This window comes from Orcinus orca, chromosome 5 (genome assembly GCF_937001465.1).
Source record: "Orcinus orca chromosome 5, mOrcOrc1.1, whole genome shotgun sequence".
Lineage (NCBI taxonomy): Eukaryota > Metazoa > Chordata > Mammalia > Artiodactyla > Delphinidae > Orcinus > Orcinus orca.
Genome location: NC_064563.1, coordinates 89,502,436 through 89,522,984, shown reverse-complemented (window position 1 = coordinate 89,522,984; position 20,549 = coordinate 89,502,436). Strand labels below are relative to the sequence as shown.

At 38.2% G+C, this 20,549-nt stretch overlaps 1 protein-coding gene and 1 non-coding gene across 4 annotated transcripts in view; both read right to left on the bottom strand.

Moving 5' to 3' along the window:
* The window catches only part of SPICE1 (spindle and centriole associated protein 1), a 63,420-nt gene that overhangs the window by 33,041 nt on the left and 9,830 nt on the right, over positions 1 to 20,549 (bottom strand). For all 3 annotated transcript variants that reach the window (XR_007477588.1, XM_049710308.1, XM_049710309.1), the window contains 5 exons: positions 20,476 to 20,523; positions 16,274 to 16,417; positions 11,850 to 11,952; positions 10,922 to 11,028; positions 7,231 to 7,346 (listed from right to left, as the gene is read on the bottom strand). Coding sequence is in view for 2 of the 3 variants with exons in the window: in XM_049710308.1 (XP_049566265.1) it covers positions 7,231 to 7,346; positions 10,922 to 11,028; positions 11,850 to 11,952; positions 16,274 to 16,417; positions 20,476 to 20,523 (518 nt within the window). In the remaining variant the exon portion in view is untranslated. The remainder of the gene's footprint in view (positions 1 to 7,230; positions 7,347 to 10,921; positions 11,029 to 11,849; positions 11,953 to 16,273; positions 16,418 to 20,475; positions 20,524 to 20,549) is intronic.
* Positions 4,487 to 4,593, bottom strand: LOC117202271 (U6 spliceosomal RNA). Its single transcript, XR_004484501.1, has one exon. It is a non-coding gene; the product is annotated as a U6 spliceosomal RNA (small nuclear RNA).

Genomic DNA, 20,549 nt, shown 5'->3' with positions numbered 1-20,549 from the left:
ATCCTGGACTACCCAAGTGGGCCCTGAATGCAATAATATGCATCCTTAAGAGAGAAGCAGAGGGAGGTTTTGACACACACAAGTGGAGACGGTGATGTGAAGGTGAAGGCAGAGGCTGGAGTGATGTGGACACAAGCCAAAAACACACCACCAACCAGCAGAAGCTGGAAAAGGCAAGGCGTGGATTATAACTTAGAGTATCCAGAGGGAATGTGGCAATACCAACACCTTCATTTCAGTCTAGTGAAACTGATTAAGGATTTCTGGCCTCTAGAACTGTGAGAGAATAAATTTCTGTTGCTTGAAGAATAAACGTAATTCTGTACAAGGTTAGTTATATTTACGTTCTGAAAGAAAAAGTACTTAAAAGACGATACATATTTCCAGGTATTCCTAACAAATGGTGACCAGCTAAATTTGAATTACTCTACACATCCTACAAAAAACTATACAGTGAAACAAGAAAAGCAAATAAAACAGCATATAACCCATACCTTCTATATTATTGGAAGACAGAGAATACTACTAACTTCAAACTACCTGTAGGTAGAAAAATAAGCATCAAATTCCAGCAAAGATATTTCTTGAGCTCCTGTAAGAAGCCTTTGCAAAGAATGGGGGCAGTTCAAAATAACTGCACAGAGAAAAGGAAAGCTGAGAGCCTAATGGTGACAAAAATCACCTCTAGAAAGAAAAAGTCCACTCTAAGTATGTAAATACTTAAAAAAAAAAAAAAAAAAAAACCTGGGCAATCATAACGCCACCAAGAAGTTTGTAGAACCCAAGGTGGTAGCCTTAGGAAGGCATCACTTCTTAAGGAGAAGAGAGTGAACATGAAGGGACAGGTACCCTTTGGAGGCTGAGTGCTAAAGGAGAAAAGATGCAAAAGTCCTTCAAGACAAAAGAGAACCATGATATTGGAGAACAAGCCAACTTTAACCCACCAACGCTTTTTTTTTTTTTAAAAAAAGGCTCTAAATAAGCTGTGCCTCACCATAATTGACAGAAGAATCACCTAAAACTCCCAAACCTCTCCACAAAATGTACAGTATAACAAAGGCAGTATATCAAAACAGAAAACTGAAATTGAAATATTTCAACTAATGAAAATTCCTGCCCCCAACATGCAAAAAAAAGAAGAAAACTGGGCTTCCCTGGTGGCGGAGTGGTTGAGAGTCCGCCTGCCGATGCAGGGGACACGGGTTCGTGCCCCGGTCCGGGAAGATCCCACATGCCGCGCAGCGGCTGGGCCCATGAGCCATGGCCGCTGAGCCTGCGCGTCTGGAGCCTGTGCTCTGCAACGGGAAAGGCCACAACAGTGAGAGGCCCACGTACAGCAAAATAAAAAACACTCAAGAAAACAGGATTTGAAAGATGTTTCCTTAGCATTAAAAAAAAAAAAAAGGGCTTCCCTGGTGGTGCAGTGGTTGAGAGTCCGCCTGCCGATGCAGGGGACACGGGTTCGTGCCCCGGTCCGGGAACATCCCACATGCCGCGCAGCGGCTGGGCCCGTGAGCCATGGCCGCTGAGCCTGCGCATCCGGAGCCTGTGCTCCTCAACGGGAGAGGCCACAACAGTGAGAGGCCCGCGTACCGAAAAAAAAAAACATATATATATATATATGGGCAGAAGACCTAAGTAGACATTCCTCCAAAAAAGACATATAGATGGCCAATAGGCACATGAGAAGAAGCTCATCATCGTTAATTATTAGAGAAATGCAAATCAAATCTACAGTGAGGTACCACCTCACACCAGTCAGAATAGCCATCGTCAAAATTACACAAATAATATATGCTGGAAAGGGTGTGGATAAAAGGGAACCCTCTTACATTTTTGGTAGGAATGGAGATTGGTGCAGCCACTATGGAAAACAGTATGGAGATTCCTTAAAAAACTAAAAATAGAATTACCATATGATCCAGCAATCCCACTCTTGGGCAAATATCTGGACAAAACTATAATTTGAAAAGATACATGCACCTCTATGTTCACAGCAGCACTATTTACAATAGCCAAGATATGGAAGCAACCTAAATGGCCATCGACAGATGAATGGATAAAGAAGATGTGGCACCACACACACACACACACACACACACACACGAATACTACTCAGTCATAGAAAAGAATGAAATAATGCCATTTGGAGCAACATCGATGGACCTAGAGATTATCATGCTAAGTAAAACAAGTCAAACTGAAAAAGACAAATATCATATGATATGTGGAATCTAAAATATGACATAAATGAACTTTCATGAAACAGAAACAGACTCATAGTTGCCAAACAGGAGGGAAGGGGAGGGAGCGATGGACTGGGAGTTTGGGATTAGCAGATGCAAACTATTATATACAGAATGGATAAACAACAAGGTCCCACTGTATTTTTATATATATATATATATATATATATATATATATATATAAAACATCCTGTAATAAACCATAATGGAAAAGAATGTGAAAAAGAACACATATATGTATAACTGAATCACTTTGCTGTACAGCAGAAACTAACACAACACTGTAAAGCAACTATACTTCAATAAAATAAATAAATTTTTAAAAAAGAGAGAAGTGGGCTTCCCTGGTGGTGCAGTGGTTGAGAGTCTGCCTGCCGATGCAGGGGACACGGGTTTGTGCCCCGGTCTGGGAAGATCCCACATGCCGCGGAGCGGCTGGGCGCGTGAGCCATGGCCGCTGAGCCTGCACGTCCAGAGCCTGTGCTCCGCAACGGGAGAGGCCACAACAGTGAGAGGCCCGTGTACCGCAAAAAAAAAAAAAAGAGAGAGAGAGAGAAGCCACTTTTGGCCTAAGCCATTTTGTGATCTAAGCCTGACCACAATTCTTGCCCTTGAACCAGTCTTGGTAGTTAATGATCTTAAGGGAAGTAAGGGAATTCAGTAACAAAGAAAACGCAGTCAAGAAACAAAAGTTCAGCAATAAAACGAGTGCTAATTGCTCCTCAAGGGATATACATAACAATCTGATACAGTTTTTGAGCTCTGCAGGAACTAAGGCCCCCACCTAGGTGGAAGATGGAATGATGATGTTGACCCTCCTGACTTCAATCAACTAAAGCTTGGACTCTGCCAACATTTGTCCCAATTCTATGCTGAATTCTCCTCTGCTCAAGCCTCTTCATGAATATGCATGTACTCTTAGCTTAAAACTTCCCCAATTTTACTGTTTGGGGAGACACTGCTTTGGGAAATATCCCCCGAGTTCAACTTACTTGCTGCAAGTAATAATAAATCCTTCCTTCTCTCAAAAAATAAATTAATAAATAATAAAATAAAATAGTAACCAACAACAAAAATACTCAGGAATAATTTTAACAAGAAATGAGGAAACCTATATGAAAAAAACATTAAAATACTCCTCAAAAACAAAAAGGTAGACATTAGCAAATTGAAAAACATCCTTTGTTCTTGGATAGTAAAACCCAGCATAATAAAGATGTCAGGTCTCTCTAGTTAATTTATTAATATAACAAAAATATCAATAAACTTTTTTATGATGCTAAATGAGTTGACACTAAATTCATACAGAAGAATAAACATGTAACAATCATTATGAAAACTGAACTGGAAAAGGCTAGGAGGGAAGTCTATTAAAACAATATAAACTCTAATTAAAACAGTGTGGTGGGCTTCCCTGGTGGCTCAGTGGTTGAGAGTCCGCCTGCTGATGCAGGGGACACGGGTTCGTGCCCCGGTACAGGAAGATCCCACGTGCCGCGGAGCAGCTGGGCCCGTGAGCCATGGCTGCTGAGCCTGCGCATCCGGAGCCTGTGCTCCGCAACGGGAGAGGCCACGACAGTAAGAGGCCTGTGTACCGCAAAAAAAAACAAAAAAACAAACAGTGTGGTATTGGAGCATGACTACAGAAACAAGCCCAGTGGACTAGAAAATTCAGTAGATCCAGGTACACATGGTAATTAATGTATGCAGGCAGAATCTCAGATCAGTGGGGCAGTAATAAATGGTGCTGGGGCAATTGGATACCAATTTATGAAAAGATAAGAAGCAGAGCCATACCTCATACCACATACCAAAATAAACTTCCAATGGATCAGAGAACTAAATAAAAAATAAAACCACAGAAGTATCAGAAGAAACATGAGTGAATTCCTCTAAAATCAGTTTTAGGAAAGAATTTCAGAGTATGATTCAAGATCCACATGTAAAAGCAATGAATGGTAAATTCAAACTATATATATATTCTATTTTGTTGTTGTTGTTGCTTTGTTTTTGTTTTTGTTTTTGTTTTTGTTTGCGGTACGCGGGCCTCTCACTGTTGTGGCCTCTCCCGTTGTGGAGCACAGGCTCCGGAGGCGCAGGCTCAGCGGCCATGGCTCACAGGCCCAGCCGCTCCACGGCATGTGGGATCTTCCCGGACCGGGGCACGAACCCGTGTTCCCTGCATCAGCAGGCGGCATCTCAACCACTGCGCCACCAGGGAAGCCCTATATTCTTTTTTTTTAAACATGGAATGCATCACAAATTTGTGTGTCACCCTTGCAAAGGGGCCATGCTGATTTTCTCTGTATTGTTCCAATTTTAGCATACGTGCTGCCAAAGCGAGCACTATATATATATATTCTTAAATCTTTCACTTGTTAAAGAAATTCAAAAGACAACGAATTGGGAGAAAATATAACATATTACACAGGTAAAAGACTAATATCCTTAATATGTAAAGAATGCTTACAAATTAATAAAAAAAGGATCAAAACCCTAAAAGCAAAATGGGCAAAAGACATGAATAGACAATTCACTGTAATGTCCCTTAAATATATGACAAAATTATCAATTTCACTTAGAAAGGCAAAGTAAAACTACACTGAGATAACATTTCTCACCTATGAAATCAGCAGAGAAGTCTGACAACACACTCTGGTGCAGACACTCTTGTAAGTTGCCAGTAGGAGTGCAAAATACTACAACCCTCATAAAGCAGAATTCAGTAATTTTAGAACAAAATTACATAGCATTTACCTTTTAATCCCAAAATCCCACTTCTAGTAATTTACTCTAAATACACACCTTCAACCATACAAAAATACATATGCATAAGTTATTCACTACAGCATTTTTTAATTGAAAAATATTGGAAACAACTTAAATACTTGTGTGTGTGTGTGTATATATATATACACACACATATAGCATTGCAAAAACTGGATAAAGATGTGCAAAAGAATGAAATTGGACCCCTACCTTACACCACTCACAAAAATTAACTCAAAATGGATTAAAGACTTAAACATTAGACCTGAAATGGTAAAAATCCTAGAAGAAAACATAGGGGAAGCTCATTGACATTGATCTTGGCAACAGTTTTTTGGATCTGACACCAAAAGCACAAGCAAAAAAAAATAACTGGAACTACATGAAACCAAAAAGCTTCTGCACAGCAAAAGAAACAATCAACAGAATGAAGAGGCAATCTATGGAATGGGAGAAAATATTTGCAAATCATATATTTAATTAGGGGTTAATATCCAAAATACATAAAGAACTCATACAACTTAATAGCAAAAAACCCAAACAATCCAATAAAAAAAATGGGCAGAGGAACTGAACAGACATTTTTCCAAAGATGACGCACAAATAGCCAACAAGTACACACACGAAAAGGTGCCTGACATCACTAATCATAAGGGAAATGAAAATCAAAGCCACAATAAAAGCAAAACCAAACAAAAAATAAAACAAAAGTAAAAAAACAAAGAAAACAAAAAACAAGAGAACCAAACAAAAGAACCCAAAAAAACAAACAATAAAAACAAAACAAAAAGCAAACTAAAAAAAGCAAACATAAAACAAACACATAAAAATGATTAAAAAAACAAACCCACAATAAGGTATCTCTTCACATCTGTAATAAGAATGGCTATCATCAAAAAGTCAAGAGATAACAAGTGTTAATGAGAATGTGGAGAAAAGGGAACCCTTGTGCACTGTTGGTGGCATTGTTAATTGGTACAGCCATTATGGAAAACAGTGTGGAAGTTCCTCAAAAAATTAAAAATATAACTACCATATGATCCAGGATTCCCACTTCAGGGTATATATCAAAAGGAAATGAAAACAGGATCTCAGAGAGATATCTGCACTCCCATGCTAACTGCAGCACTATTCACAATAACCAAGATATGGAAACAACCTAAGTATATGTCAACATATGAATGGATGAAGAAGATGTGATTGAGATACATAGATATGTATCATATTCCACTGTATACATATACAGTGAGATATTATTCAGCCATGAGAAAGAAGGAAATCATGCCATTTGTGACAACATGGATGAACCTGGAAGATATTACATTGAGAAATACAAGTGAGACAAAGAAAGACAAATACTGTATGATATCACTTATACGTGGAATCTAAAAAAGCTGAGGGGACTTCCCTGGTGGCGCACTGGTTAAGAATCCGCCTGCCAATGCAGGGGGACACGGGTTTGAGCCCTGGTCCAGAAAGATCCCACACGCCGCAGAGCAACTAAGCCCATGCGCCACAACTACTGAGCCTGCACTCTAGAGCCTGTGAGCCACAACTACTGAGCCCACATGCCGCAACTACTGAGGCTGCGTGCTGCAACTACTGAAGCCCACAAGCCTAGAGCCCGTGCTCTGCAACGAGAAGCCACCACAATGAGAAGCCTGTGCACCACAACAAACAGCAGCCCCCCCTCACTGCAACTAGAAAAAGCCCATGCAGCAACGAAGACCCAATGCAGCCAAAATAAATAAATAAATAAAACAATTTTCAAAAAACTAAAAACTAAAAAATATATAATAAAAAAGCTAAACTCATAGAAACAGAGTGGTGGTTACCAGGGGCTGGGAGGTGGAGCAAATGCGAAGATGGTAAAAGGGTACAAATTTCCAGTTATAAGATGAACAGCTTCTTGTGATTATAGCTAATAATATTTTATTTTATACTTGCAAGTTGCTAAGTGAGAAGATCTTAAATGTTTTCACCACAAAAAAGAAATGGTAATTATATGATGTGACAGAGGTATTAACCATCCATCACTTAATGCTATGATGGTAACCATTTTGCAGTATATAAGTATATCAAATCAACATGTTGTATGCCTTATAAACTTATACAACATTATATGTCAATTATATCTCAATAAAGTAGGGGTGGGGGAAGAAATGGCCTTGGAAAAAAGGGAAGCATCTTAGATACTTATGCCATCTATACTTACGTGTCCGCATTTGTGTTTGACTGAGAGCTTAGAGAGTTACCCAACTCATTCTCACTTTCTTCTGACTGGCTGTTAACAGTTCCTTCTCGTTGGTCATCATCTACTTCATTAAGAGCCTTTATCAACACAACAATAAAATAATAACACAGGTTGGTTATATACACACTCATCCTTTCTTTTTGTCATAACAGAAGAGAGATCCCTCCTTCTAAGGCTAATCCCTCCACATGTGGTCTAGAACCCAAACCCTCTTACCTCCTTCTAGTCCATCAATTGCCGCTTCTCTCTCCTGCATCTTCAACTTCTCCTTACTGGCTTCAGCTCATCCACATTTAAATCTAAGTCTTTGCCATCTTATCCGTACCCTATACTCACCTCGAGCTACCATCTACTCTTTCTGTGCAACAAACTTCTTGAAAAAGCTGCCCGCCACTTCTCGTTCACCATTTATGCCCTGCAACTTTGCTTCTGCCCTGCCACCCCATTTAAGCTGTTCTCTACATGGTCAACATCAACACACCTGTTCCCAAATCAAATGGATATTTCTGTCTTTGCCTTCCCTTACTTCTGACTCATTAGACATCAATGACCACTCATTTCTTTCCCTCAAAATCTCCTTTTGAGGAAGATAAACTTTTCTCTCCCACTTCCATGATACCATATTTTCTTGGTTTTTCTTCTTTTGGCCATTCCTTCCCAATCTCCTTTATTGGTTCTTTTCCTACCCTTCCCTTTTTCTGATGTCACTCAAGGTTCTCCCTTTGGACCTTTTCTCCTCTCATCTGACTCATTTTCTGTATGATTATATCTAATTCCAAGGTGCAATTATGAGCCAAATGCTGTTAATTTCCAAATTTCTAGCTTCACTCAGATCTCTCTTGAGCCCTCAACATTTATATCCAACTGCCTAAAAGATACCCCTAGGAGAACATCCTACACACATATACTCAACATGTCTAAAATTCATCATTTTCCTAAGCCTCTACTATCATTCTTCCAGAAACCTTGTCCCTGTCATGTTACCAAGACCATAAACAGCATCACTATCTACTCAGGTTCTCAAGCCAGCAAACTGGAAATTATCCTTCTTCCTTATCCATCACATCCAATCAATCACCCAATCCTGTCAATTCTATCCCTTCTTCATCTCTCAAATCTATCCCTCTTCCCCACTACCTTCTTCCCTACTGCCACTGCTTTGGGTCAGTCCTCACCACTTCTCGCTAAGATTCCAATGTGAGTCTTCTAACCAGATCCTCTCACCAGTCTTGTCCCTCCCTCCCCAATCCATCTTCCATGTTACTGTCAATTTTGCCATGACTGTGCTCTTCTTAAAATCCTTTAGTGGCTCTACTCTTGCTTTCTGGTTCCTGAGGTTATGGGGAGGGGGAAGGGTGAGCTGTGACAGGGCGAGAGAGAGTCATGGGCATATACACACTAACAAACGCAGTAAGGTAGATAGCTAGTGGGAAGCAGCCGCATGGCACAGGGCTATTGGCTCGGTGCTTTGTGACAGCCTGGAGGGGTGGGATGGGGAGGGTGGGAGGGAGGGAGACGCAACAGGGAAGACATATGGGAACATATGTTTATGTATGACTGATTCACTTTGTTATAAAGCAGAAACTAACACACCATTGTAAAGCAATTATACCCCAATAAAGATGTTAAAAAAAAAAAAAAAAATCCTTTAGTGGCTCTACTCTTGCTTTCTGGTTCCTTAGCCCTTCGTGACCCAGCTCCTTCTTGTCTCTCTTACCTTGCCTCTTGCCACTTCCCAACCTTCATCATAGAGACCATGATCATTTGAAAGCTAACTTTTTTTTTTTTCCTTTGCGGTACTTGAGCCTCTCACTGTTGTGGCCTCTCCCGTTGCAGAGCACAGGCTCCGGACGCGCAGGCTCAACGGCCATGGCTCACGGGCCTAACCACTCCGCGGCACGTGGAATCTTCCCGGACCGGGGCACGAACCCATGTCCCCTGCATCGGCAGGCGGATTCTCAACCACTGCGCCACCAGGGAAGCCCAGAAAGCTAACTTTTTAATAAGTGCCAAAACATACATGGCTTTTGGCTAGGCATATGGCTAATGGACTTTGGCTATTAAAAATGTGTGTAACATTCTATTTAATTGCCTTTATAAGTAGAAAACGGTATATGTATATGATTCTGGACCTTGTAATTCCCTAGGATCATCCATCTAATTGATGATTCTCCTTTTTTTCATAAAAGATACAAATAACTTAGGAAATTGCATTAAACAGGTACTGAGACCTAGTCATTCTTAAAAAGTTGACTTATTTTAGTATTAAATTCTTCATGGGCTTTTAAAAAATGTTTCCTATCTCAAAATTCTAAACATTTTGATTAATTAAGAGTTCCAATTAGATTAAGATACAGCTAATGAATGTTTTACTATTATACTTTTCCCATGTAACTAGTCAATAAATTCAAAGTTTCTTGGGTAGCTGCTTTTTAAACATATTAATACATTAGAACTAATTCACTGACTTTCAGATATCTAAAATATTCTTTTGGGGCTTCCCTGGTGGCGCAGTGGTTAAGAATCCACCTGCCAATGCAGGGGACAGGGGTTCGATCCCTGGTCCAGGAAGATCCCACATGCCGCAGAGCAACTAAGCCCGTGAGCCACACCTACTGAGCCTGTGTTCTAGAGCACCAGTGCCACAACTACTGAAGCCCGCGTGCTCTAGGGCCCATGCTCCGCAACAAGAGAAGCCACTGCAATGAGCAGCTCCCAACAAAGAGTAGCCCCCACTCACCGCAACTAGAGAAAGCCCACGTGCAGCAACGAAGACCCAAAGCAGCCAAAAATAAATAAATAATATAAATAAATTTATTTTTAAAAAAAGAAGGGACAAAGATTTAATGAAGAACTAATATCTGGTATTATGCTCAACACTTTACATAACCTATCTGAGCTGATCCTCACAACAACCATAGCAGGTATATTCTATTCCCATTTAACAAAAAACTCTCTGAGCCAACTCAGATACCTTGAGAAATCAACTCAACATCGAACAACTACTAAGTAACAGAATATGAACATAGATTCACCTGACTCCAAAGTGGGATGTGGAAAGACTCTCTTGCTGTTTCCATATTTGTAGATGGTGCACAGTCTTTTTTTTTAGTATTTAATTTTATTTACTTATTTTTTACATAGCAGGTTCTTATTAGTTATCTATTTTATACATATTAGTGTATACTATACATGTCAATCCAAATCTCCCAATTCATACCACCACCACCACCCCCCCAACTTCCCCACTTGGTGTCCATACGTTTGTTCTCTACATCTCTGGGTGACACAGTCTTATGGAGCCAGACAGCCTAGATTTGAATGCCATCTCTCATGCTAACTAGCTATGTGATCTTGGACAACTTACTTAATTTTCTGAGCCTCAGTTTTTCCATCTGCTAAATGGGGATAATAGTAACTACCTCCTAGGTAAGCACTCAATAAATGTTAGCTATTATTATCTAGTCCTATCTTGTTTAGTACAAGCATTACTCACAGAAAGTGCACTATGCTTGAGTAAGAACAATTCTAGCAACCACAACTTGGTATTTAGATAGTATAAAGCTTTTGAAATGTTTACCACTATGCCTATCTACATCAACTTAAACTGAATTTCAGCATGAGCATTATGGCTGTGAGCAAAGCACATTACCTGAGGCTCAATAACAGATTCACTAAGGATGGCCTGGGTGACAGGGTCTTGATTTACCACAATGGGACCTTGAGAGGAATCAGGAGCCATTGTTACATTCGGAAACCCTGCAGAAGGAAAATAAGTCATGATGACTTTGTTTCATTTAATTAAATTGACTTCACACATAGTATACACTGCCATAGGTCTGAATTATCGTATGAAAATCTTAAATAATAATAATAGCAACTTGCACTTAAACAGTGCTTACTATATGCCAGGCATTGTTCTAAATGCTTTTACATATATTAAATTGTTTCACCCTCACAAAATCCTATGAGGTTATTAGTATCATTATTTTACATATGGGTAAACTGAAACTCAGAGACGTGAAGCAACAGGCACAGAGTCACGCTAGCGAGCGGCCAAGCCAGGATTCAAACCTTAAACTAAAAACTAATGATCTGTTTTTAGGGATTAAGATAAACAACAGATTATATACACATTAAAATGAATAATGTTGTGCATCTCACAAGAGGCAAAGTTCCTTTTAGAGAGACACTGAAGTTGCTTTAGTTTTCAAATTAAGCTTCACTCAAATTACATACAAAGCAGATACTTTAATTATACAGTAATTTAATATTAATAAGCTGAAAATGAAATCATACCTTAAGTTATGAAATCTTATACATTTCACAAAATGTTTTAGTAAATAATAACAATTTACCTTTCCTTAACTTGAGTAATTTGTAATAGTTAATATTCTTAGTGAAAAGCAAATAAACTGTAATAAATCTATGTCTAACAACTCTTGTATGCTATCCACCCTAGAACACATGTGATAGAAATAATATGATGCCTGAGAAAAGATTTTAAATTCTTTCAAACAGCCAGGTGTGGGCTTTGATGAATAAGATAAAGAAACTTTTGTTTGATGTGACTACTTTACCTGTGCGCCTACGAGGAAAATCAACAAACAGATCTTTTGCTGTAGCCATCAAATGATCAGATTTTTCCAATACATCCTGCATCTGGTATTGGTCATTAAGAATCTAGACACATGTTAGTGATAAATATTATTATTCAGAATAAATATATATACTTAATAAATCACAAAGGAAAAGTCCATACAAAGGCAGGAGCTTAAAAAGCATCTCAAATCCTTCAGCGGCAATATCATTAAGTACCAGTAGATGGAGCTATTATAATAATTAGTGGATTTCAAATGCTTGGCTTTGATCCAAAGAAATACATTATTAAATTATGACCCAGTCCACACACAAATGTAGACAAACACCAAAATAAAAGCTTTGCTTAAACTTACTCTTTGATAACCACTCTGATATTTTCTTTTTAGTTTCTATTCTATTTTTTCAAATGATGGTTGCAATCCACTAACTTGATTTTACAATCCATTAAAAAGTTGTGATCCACAGTTTGAAAAACACTGATTAAACATGAATCTTTAAGCCATAAACTCAGATGTGTGGCTCTTTGGTGTTTCAGCCACTAAAGTGATTTCATAATCCACTAATGGGTCATGACCCACAACTTAAAAAACACGACGTGAGACACGACTTTGGGGGCGTTAAACAAAAAAGTGATGCTTCTGCATTTATAAACAAGCTCGATTTTTATTCTGGAAAAATGAGAACTCAAAAAATACCAATACGGCGGTGTCTCTGATTATACACTTTCAACTTAGGAATTTTCCCAGTTACAAGCAAGGATGCACGGGCTAGAGTGAAACCAAGTCAACACCTACCACCACCAGATCGCATTCTTAGGCTGAAAGGAGTCTCAAAATTGGAAATTTTCCAGTTTCCAACACTGACTCAAATCAAAACATCTGGTAACAAATGCTCTTACCAGAATTTCTCTAGACCATGGAAACAAGCATACAATGTGACCTCAGTTACTGTTTTAGGACATTAAGAAAAATAACAAGAGTCACATTCTGACTTTTTCCCCCTTCTTCCCCCGCTAAAGCCAAGCAGGTTGGCTGCCTCTGTTAGTGAGAATAAAGTCCTGAATCTGTTCTCTCCACAAAGAGTTAGTTTTGGAATGGCACAGGACAAAGAGCACATTTGGAGTCAGAAGACTGGCATCCTAGGCCCTGTCAAGAGATACAAAAGTGTATACTAAATCTGTATACAATTCTAGAGATATTTGAGAATGTTGTTACAACTTAAATTTTCATCCCTGGTTAGCCATCTTGTAGCACATGCAATTAGAGTTTAGGAGAGAAAGTAAATGGAGCACTATAATCTACCATTTATACTAGAAAAATTATACAAAATATATTTCCTAGCAGCAGTTTTGTTTACTATTTTTAAAAAAGGTACTGACTTCCTATCAAAATGAAGAGATATAAATTGAAAGAAGCAGATTGTGGAGGAATAATTTTATCATATCAAGACCTGATACTAATTATAATGAGGTCTCCAGAAAACCCACTGCCCTGCAGCCCTCTCCCTGCTAGTCCCTGCCCAGGCTCCTTGGGGCAGACAGCTTGAGTGGCCAGAGGTCAGAGCATTGGCTTTCTGTTGCTCTTTCTGGATTTCTTTATCACTCCTCTATGATAAAACTCATCCTCATGATAGGCAAATCAATCTCTGCAGGCCCATCTGTATATATTAATTCCCCAGATGGGTTTGCAGAGCACAAAACCAAACTTAATCCAAGAATACATCTTGGATTTTCAAAAGATCAGTCAAGGTCCCTTCAAAAACATTATTAGAAACTTCTCATGCTAGCAGTTTTGCTCTCTGGTAATGAAAACCAGACAGAATTGGGAAAGTACAAAGAGACTAGGTTAGTTAATATACTTTTAAAATTTACAAAATCTTTATCAAAGCCTCCCTCTCTCTGATTTGGATTTGGACTCTTATTTGCTTGATTCCCATGGCATGAGTGGATCATACAGCAAATGAAATCTAAGACTATGCTGGTCAAAGAGCTTTTTTCTTAATTTACGTTAATCTAGGAGCCCAGCTTCTGGGGGACGGGTCCTGGTAGCTCTAACACATAATGATAAAACCTAGGTGGATATGCCCAAGGAGGACTCTTCCTTTGGTCCCCTCACATACCTTATCACAGACATTACAAATATAGCAACACTGAAATAATAGATGTACAAATCCTTTGACTCAGCAATTCCACTTTTAAGAATTTATCCTACACATATATTTATACATGTACTCAAAAACATATTCAAGGATATTCATTACATCATTTATAGTGACAAGGCAGGAAATAATCTGTCGGTGGCAGACACTGCTACTTATCCACCAATAGCCTTTCTTTCTGTTTTCTCTTTAACAGCAGAACTCCCAAGTTAGCCAAATACATAGCTAATTTCCCAACCACCCTTGCAGGTGACAGTGGTCACTTGATGAAGTTCTGGACAATGGGAGAGAAGCCAGAGCTTCTGGGTGATACGTAAAGGGAGTAACGTGCATTCTCTTCCCCACTTCATGCTGCCTGGGAAACATCTGAAGGAAGCTGGAACAGCCACTGCAAACTCAGACATGGAAGCCCTGTAATAAAGGACCAGAGCTCCCCCTACCACTACCATGTATATCTGAGCTGTTCCATAAAAGTGAAATAGATTTCTATTTTGTTTAAACCAGTATATTCTGGGGTCTTCTTTTTTTCCAGGTGCTTATACCATGCTCTGATACACATCCCAAATGTCCACTAATAAAGCACTAGATAAATAAATTGTGGTATATCCATATACTACCTGGCCATTAAAAAAGAAGAGGTAGATTTCTAAATACTGACATAGCAAAACCTCCAAAATATGTTGTTAAAGGGAAATGCCTAAATCCCACTAATAGCAGAGGTTCTCAACCCTAGCAAAATATTAAAAATTACATAGCAACTGTCTTAAAAATACCTAAGTGGGGCTGCATCCCAGATCCACTGAATTAGAATACCTGAGTATAAATATGTCTGAGTCCAGATACTGTTTTTTTTTTTAATGGGAATTTTTTTTTTTTTTTTGCGGTACGCGGGCCTCTCACTGTTGTGGCCTCTCCCGTTGAGGAGCACAGGCTCCGGATGCGCAGGCTCAGCGGTCGTGGCTCACGGGCCCAGCCGCTCCACAGCATGTGGGATCTTCCCAGACCGGGACACGAACCCGTGTCCCCTGCATCGGCAGACGGACTCTCAACCACTGCGCCACCAGGGAAACCCAAATGGGAATTTTTTAAATGGAAATTAGAATCAGTCAGAGTTGATAAACACTACGCTAGGGCATGAAGAAGCCGCATTATAGAAAGAAGGCAGAGAAATTTCACCCACCTTCTCTTACCACTCTTCTTCAATCCCTAATTCTACCACATCTACAAGGTATAAGGGATTCAGGACATGAGCAGGGGCCACTAGGGAGGGGAAACTAAAGCCCAGAGTCACCTCAAAGGGGCTGCCTTTTTCCCTGGCCAGATCTGTGCTCTTAGGCCTTTCACGGAGAATTACCATGTAACATTTAAGTGTAGGTGACTTGCCTAAGATCACCAAAAGATACGTACCTCTAAAGAACCATTCTCTCAATCCACTGTTCTTTTTACAAGCTCATGTAAACATTTATTTGGGAGATATACTTCTTCCTCATGATATATAAAGTTATGACTTTCATATTTCACTAAAAAGCCTAACAAATTCCTCAAAAGACAGAATGTGACTTAAAGCTGCAGCAGGTCACCCAGACAGCCAAGTGCCATAAGCTCCAACACTGAACAAGAAGAAAACAGGCATTTCTTTTACAATGACTTTAGCCCAAATAAAAGAAGGGTTTTGCTGCAGTTTCCTCTTATTTTCCATAATATGTATTCCTACCCACTCTGATTACTTATTCAAACACCCTACATCTGACAAAAGATTAAGCCAAAGACAAGCGCCTTACTAATTTGTTGGACTAGCACACATTTTTTTTTTTTTGCAAAGTAATCTAACAGCATCGTTGTTGAACTGAGAAAAATAATTATAGCAGCTTTATATATATATATGACACTAATTATGTGCCAAGGACTGTCCTAATCACTTTAGTAATATTTTATCACTGAAATCTCCTAACAGTACAATCAGGCAAATACTGTTACTCCAGTTTAAAGATAAGAAAATTCAGGCTGAGAAGTTAACAATTTAAGGTCACCTGGCTAGTAAGCTGAAGAGCGGGAATTCAAATCACAAAACTAGACTATAATCGTCACTCTGCTCCTTTTTCCAAAGTCTACCTGTAGATCATTGCGTAAGGACACGATAATGATCAGAGTCTGTCCAATGTGAATCAAATATGCGGAAAAAGAGAGACACCTATTTTCCTCTTCTTTTCTTTCTAAGTCTACAGATGATGCAGTTTAGCATTACCTCCTTCAGGATAGACAATCTCCTTTTCTCAAGATTAGAAATTTCTGGTTTCTGCTTCTTCCATTTTCTCTTCAAAGCTTTTTCTTGGAGCTCCCAGTGTACTAATGCTCTATTCTTCGATTTGTGTATTTCATGACGACGGATCTATATGGAAGAAAAAATATATAAAAGAATGTTTCAGGAACAAAGAACTTGCCTATTCAGATGGTAGGACAACCTAACCTAGTTCATTTTTTAAATTTTTTCTAGTCCAGTATATGTATATATATATATTATATATATATATATATATAATATATATATACACACATATATATTCACAAAATTTTCACCATCTCCTAAATTTTCAAAAATGATTTTTTTTTTCAAAAATGATTTTTTGAAAAAGAAGTATCTAAAACTAGTAGACCTAGGGAGTTCCCTGGTGGCCTAATGGGTAGGATTCTGGGCTTTCACTGCTGTGGCCTGGGTTTAATCCCTGGTCGGGTACTGAGATGCCACAAGTCATGTGATATGGCCAAAAAATAAATAAATAAAACAAACTAGTAGACCTAGCCAAAACACAAAATGAAAGAATATTAATTTCTACTTCTTTTGTACAAGACTATCCAATAAAGTAGTGTTTTGCAAACTGCATCTTGGGACTCACTTAATGGGTGGTAAAATAAATTAGTGGATCAAAACCAACATTTTTAAAAAATAGAATATAGAATAGAAAATATTAAGAACACATTGCACATAATAAAAGTTAAGAATTCGTTTGTTGGGGCTTCCCTGGTGGCTCAGTGGTTGAGAATCTGCCTGCCAATGCAGGGGACACGGGTTCGAGCCCTAGTCTGGGAAGATCCCACATGCCGCGAAGCAACTGGGCCCGTGAGCCACAATTACTGAGCCTGCGCGTCTGGAGCCTGTGCTCCGCAACAAGAGAGGCCGCGATAGTAAGAGGCCCGTGCACCGCGATGAAGAGTGACCCCCGCTTGCCACAGCTAGAGAAAGCCCTCACACAGAAACAAAGACCCAACACAGCCATAAATAAATAAATTTAAAAAAAAAAAAGAATTCTTTTGTTAAATTTTTCAGTTACATATGTGTGTACATGTACAATTATAAACACACACACACACACACACACACACAGACTGAGTATGACATAAAAGGCACAAAATCCACTGAGTTATCTCTGGCAAAGGCACACCCATTCCATGATATTCACATCACCACCAAGAGCTCACAATGCAGTGTTTTTATAGCCCTGCAATGGCTTCATGTGGAAGTGGGTCCATGGAGATGCAGGACTCCAAGGAAGTGGAATTCCAGAAGCAGAAGCAGAGATATGAGCCACAGCTTAAGAGTTAGAAGGGAGGAGTTCACTAAGGTGGCTAAGGAACAAAAGCAGATATTGGCTTTACAAGCACTCTAGTATTCAGAACTATGAATATGAACAAAACCTGTATGTCATCTGATAAAATGTACTACTGAGTTTGCACCATGTAAATATGAAATCAGTCCATTAAGAGACTAACAACCAAATATTATGTAAGCATTCTGATTCACAAAGAACAAATGAAGATGACATTTTTGAGACAATCGGGGAAATCTGAATATGGATTGGGATTAGGTAATACCAAAATATTAGTGTTACTTTTGTCAGGCATGATAATGGTATTGTGGTTATATATGAAAATATCTATTTTTTTTAATGCAAACTGAATATGTAGACACAAAATGACATGTCCTCTGGGCTTTGCTTTAAAATGCTCCAGTGAAGAAGCAAAGGGTAAGATAAATGAAACAAGTATGGCAAAATTTTCATAACTATTATATCTAGGTGAACAGTATATGGGAGTTCTTTATACTTTTGTCGCTATTTTCACGTGAGTTTGAAATTTTTCATAATAAAAAAATTTTAAGTCATCTGGGCATCATTATTATCCTCAACAAACATTTAATGAGTACATACTACGATTAAGATTCCTAGGCCCACAAAGACATTAAGATACGGCCTCTATCCCTCAAAAACATTAATAATCTGCCCAGAGATTGGACATATGCATATAAAGATAAATGACATGCATTAGATGGCATATACTCAATGCCTTATGTAGGTAGTAAGTACAACAGTTCAGAGAAGAAAGCAACTGTTAGGCAGCTTCAAAGAGTAGGACTTCAAACTTACTACAATAATCAAGAGAGTATGGTACTAGCATAACGATAGACATACAGATCAGTGGAATAGAAATGAGAGTCCAAAATAAACCCTTATCTTTACAGACAATTGATTTTCAACAAGGGTGCCAAGACAATTCAATGTGAAAAGAACAGTCTTTTTAATAAATGGTGCTTAGACAATTGGATATCCACTTGCAAAAGAATGAAGCTGGACTCCTACCTCACACCATACACAAAAATTAATTCAAAATGGATGAAAGGCCTAAACATGAGAGCCAAAACTTTAAAACTCCTAGACAAAAACATAGAAGTAAATATTTGTGAACCTTGGTTAGACAATGGTTTCTTAGATATGACACTAAAGCTACAAGTGACAAAAGAAAACAATTAGATAAATTGGACTTCATCAAAATTTAAAACTTTTACGTTTCAAAGGATACTATCAAGAAAGCTAAAACACAACCAACAGAATGGAAGAAAATATTTGCAAATCATATATCTGATAAGAAACATATCCAGAATATATAAAGAACTCCTACTACTCAACAATAAAAACACAAATAATCCAATTTTATTTTTATTTTATTTTACTTTTTGTGTCCCTCTCTTCATCAAGCCCAGTTCATAGTTGTCACATATTTCCTACGGAAATTTTCAAATAACTAAGAGACTTGAAGAGACATTCCTCCAAAGAAGATACTACAAATGGCCAATAAATATATGAAAGGATACTCAATGTCATTAGTCATTAGGGAAATGCAAATCAAAACTACAATGAGATTCCACTTTATACCCCCTGGGGAACTAAAACCACAAAGATGACAATGACAAATGCTGGCAAGGGATGTGGAAAAATTGGAACCCTCATACATGCTGGTAAGAATGTAAATGGTGCAGCCACTTTAGAAAACAGTTTGGCAGTTCCTCAGAAAGTTAAATATAGAGATATCATATGACTCAGCAATTCTACTTCCAGGTATACGCCCAAGAGACTAAGAGCGTATGTTCACACAAAAACTTGTACATGAATATTCATAGCAGCATTATCTGTAACAGTCAAAAAGTAGAAACAACCCAAATGTCCAACAACTGATAAATGGATAAATAAAACATGGTATATCCGTAAACAAAATAGTATTTGGCAATAATAAGGAATGAAGTACCGATACTACAACATGGATGAACCTTGAAAACATTACGCTAAAAGAAAGAAGCCAGATATAAAAGAATACATATTATATTGCATTATATGAAACGTCCAGAATAGGCAAATCCATAGAGACATAAAACAGATTAGTTGTTGCCAGGGATTGGAGGGGTGGGGCACAGAGAGTGACTGTTAATGGATAAAGGGTTACTTTTGGGGGAGTGATGAAAATGTTATAAAATTAGAAAGTGATGATGGTTGCATAACTCTGTGAATATACTAAAAAGCAATGAATTGTACACTTTAAAAGGGTGGATTTTATGTTATGTGATTTATATCTTAATAAAGCTGTTTAAAAAAACAAACAAACCTGTAATAAAAGCTTTTTTTTTTAAAAGTAAAACTTGAACTAGGATAAGGAAGCAAAGTAAGATTTGTAGAGGAGGAGAAGAAGGTAGGGAAACTGTTCCAAGTAAAGAGGATAGCAGGAACTGGGGCTCAAATGTGGAAATGTACATGGCATGTTCAAGAAATAAATTATAATGTATGTTTTTGTATAGGGAAGTAATGGTAAATAATGCTAGTGATATCTACAGATAGGAAAAGACGATAAATGTGTACAGGAAAATACTGGACTAGAGAGATTTGAACTGTAAACCAAACCTATCTAATGAAATTATAATGCATGCTAACTGATATGCCTAAGTAAAATAAGGAAGCCCAGGACATACACTTTTTGATTTTATATAGACATAAGCAAGATTAAAAATAACTGAACAACTTCTAAGAAGTGCCTCTGGTTTCTATTCTGTAGGTTAGAAGTATCAAGTATCAAATATCAAATAAGATGATGAACAAACGACTTAACTTTCAATAGTAAACTTACCAGATCTTCAGGAGTTGCCCGATGAACTGTTAGATCAGTTACAGTGTTCTGCAAAAAAAATAAAGGATGAACTT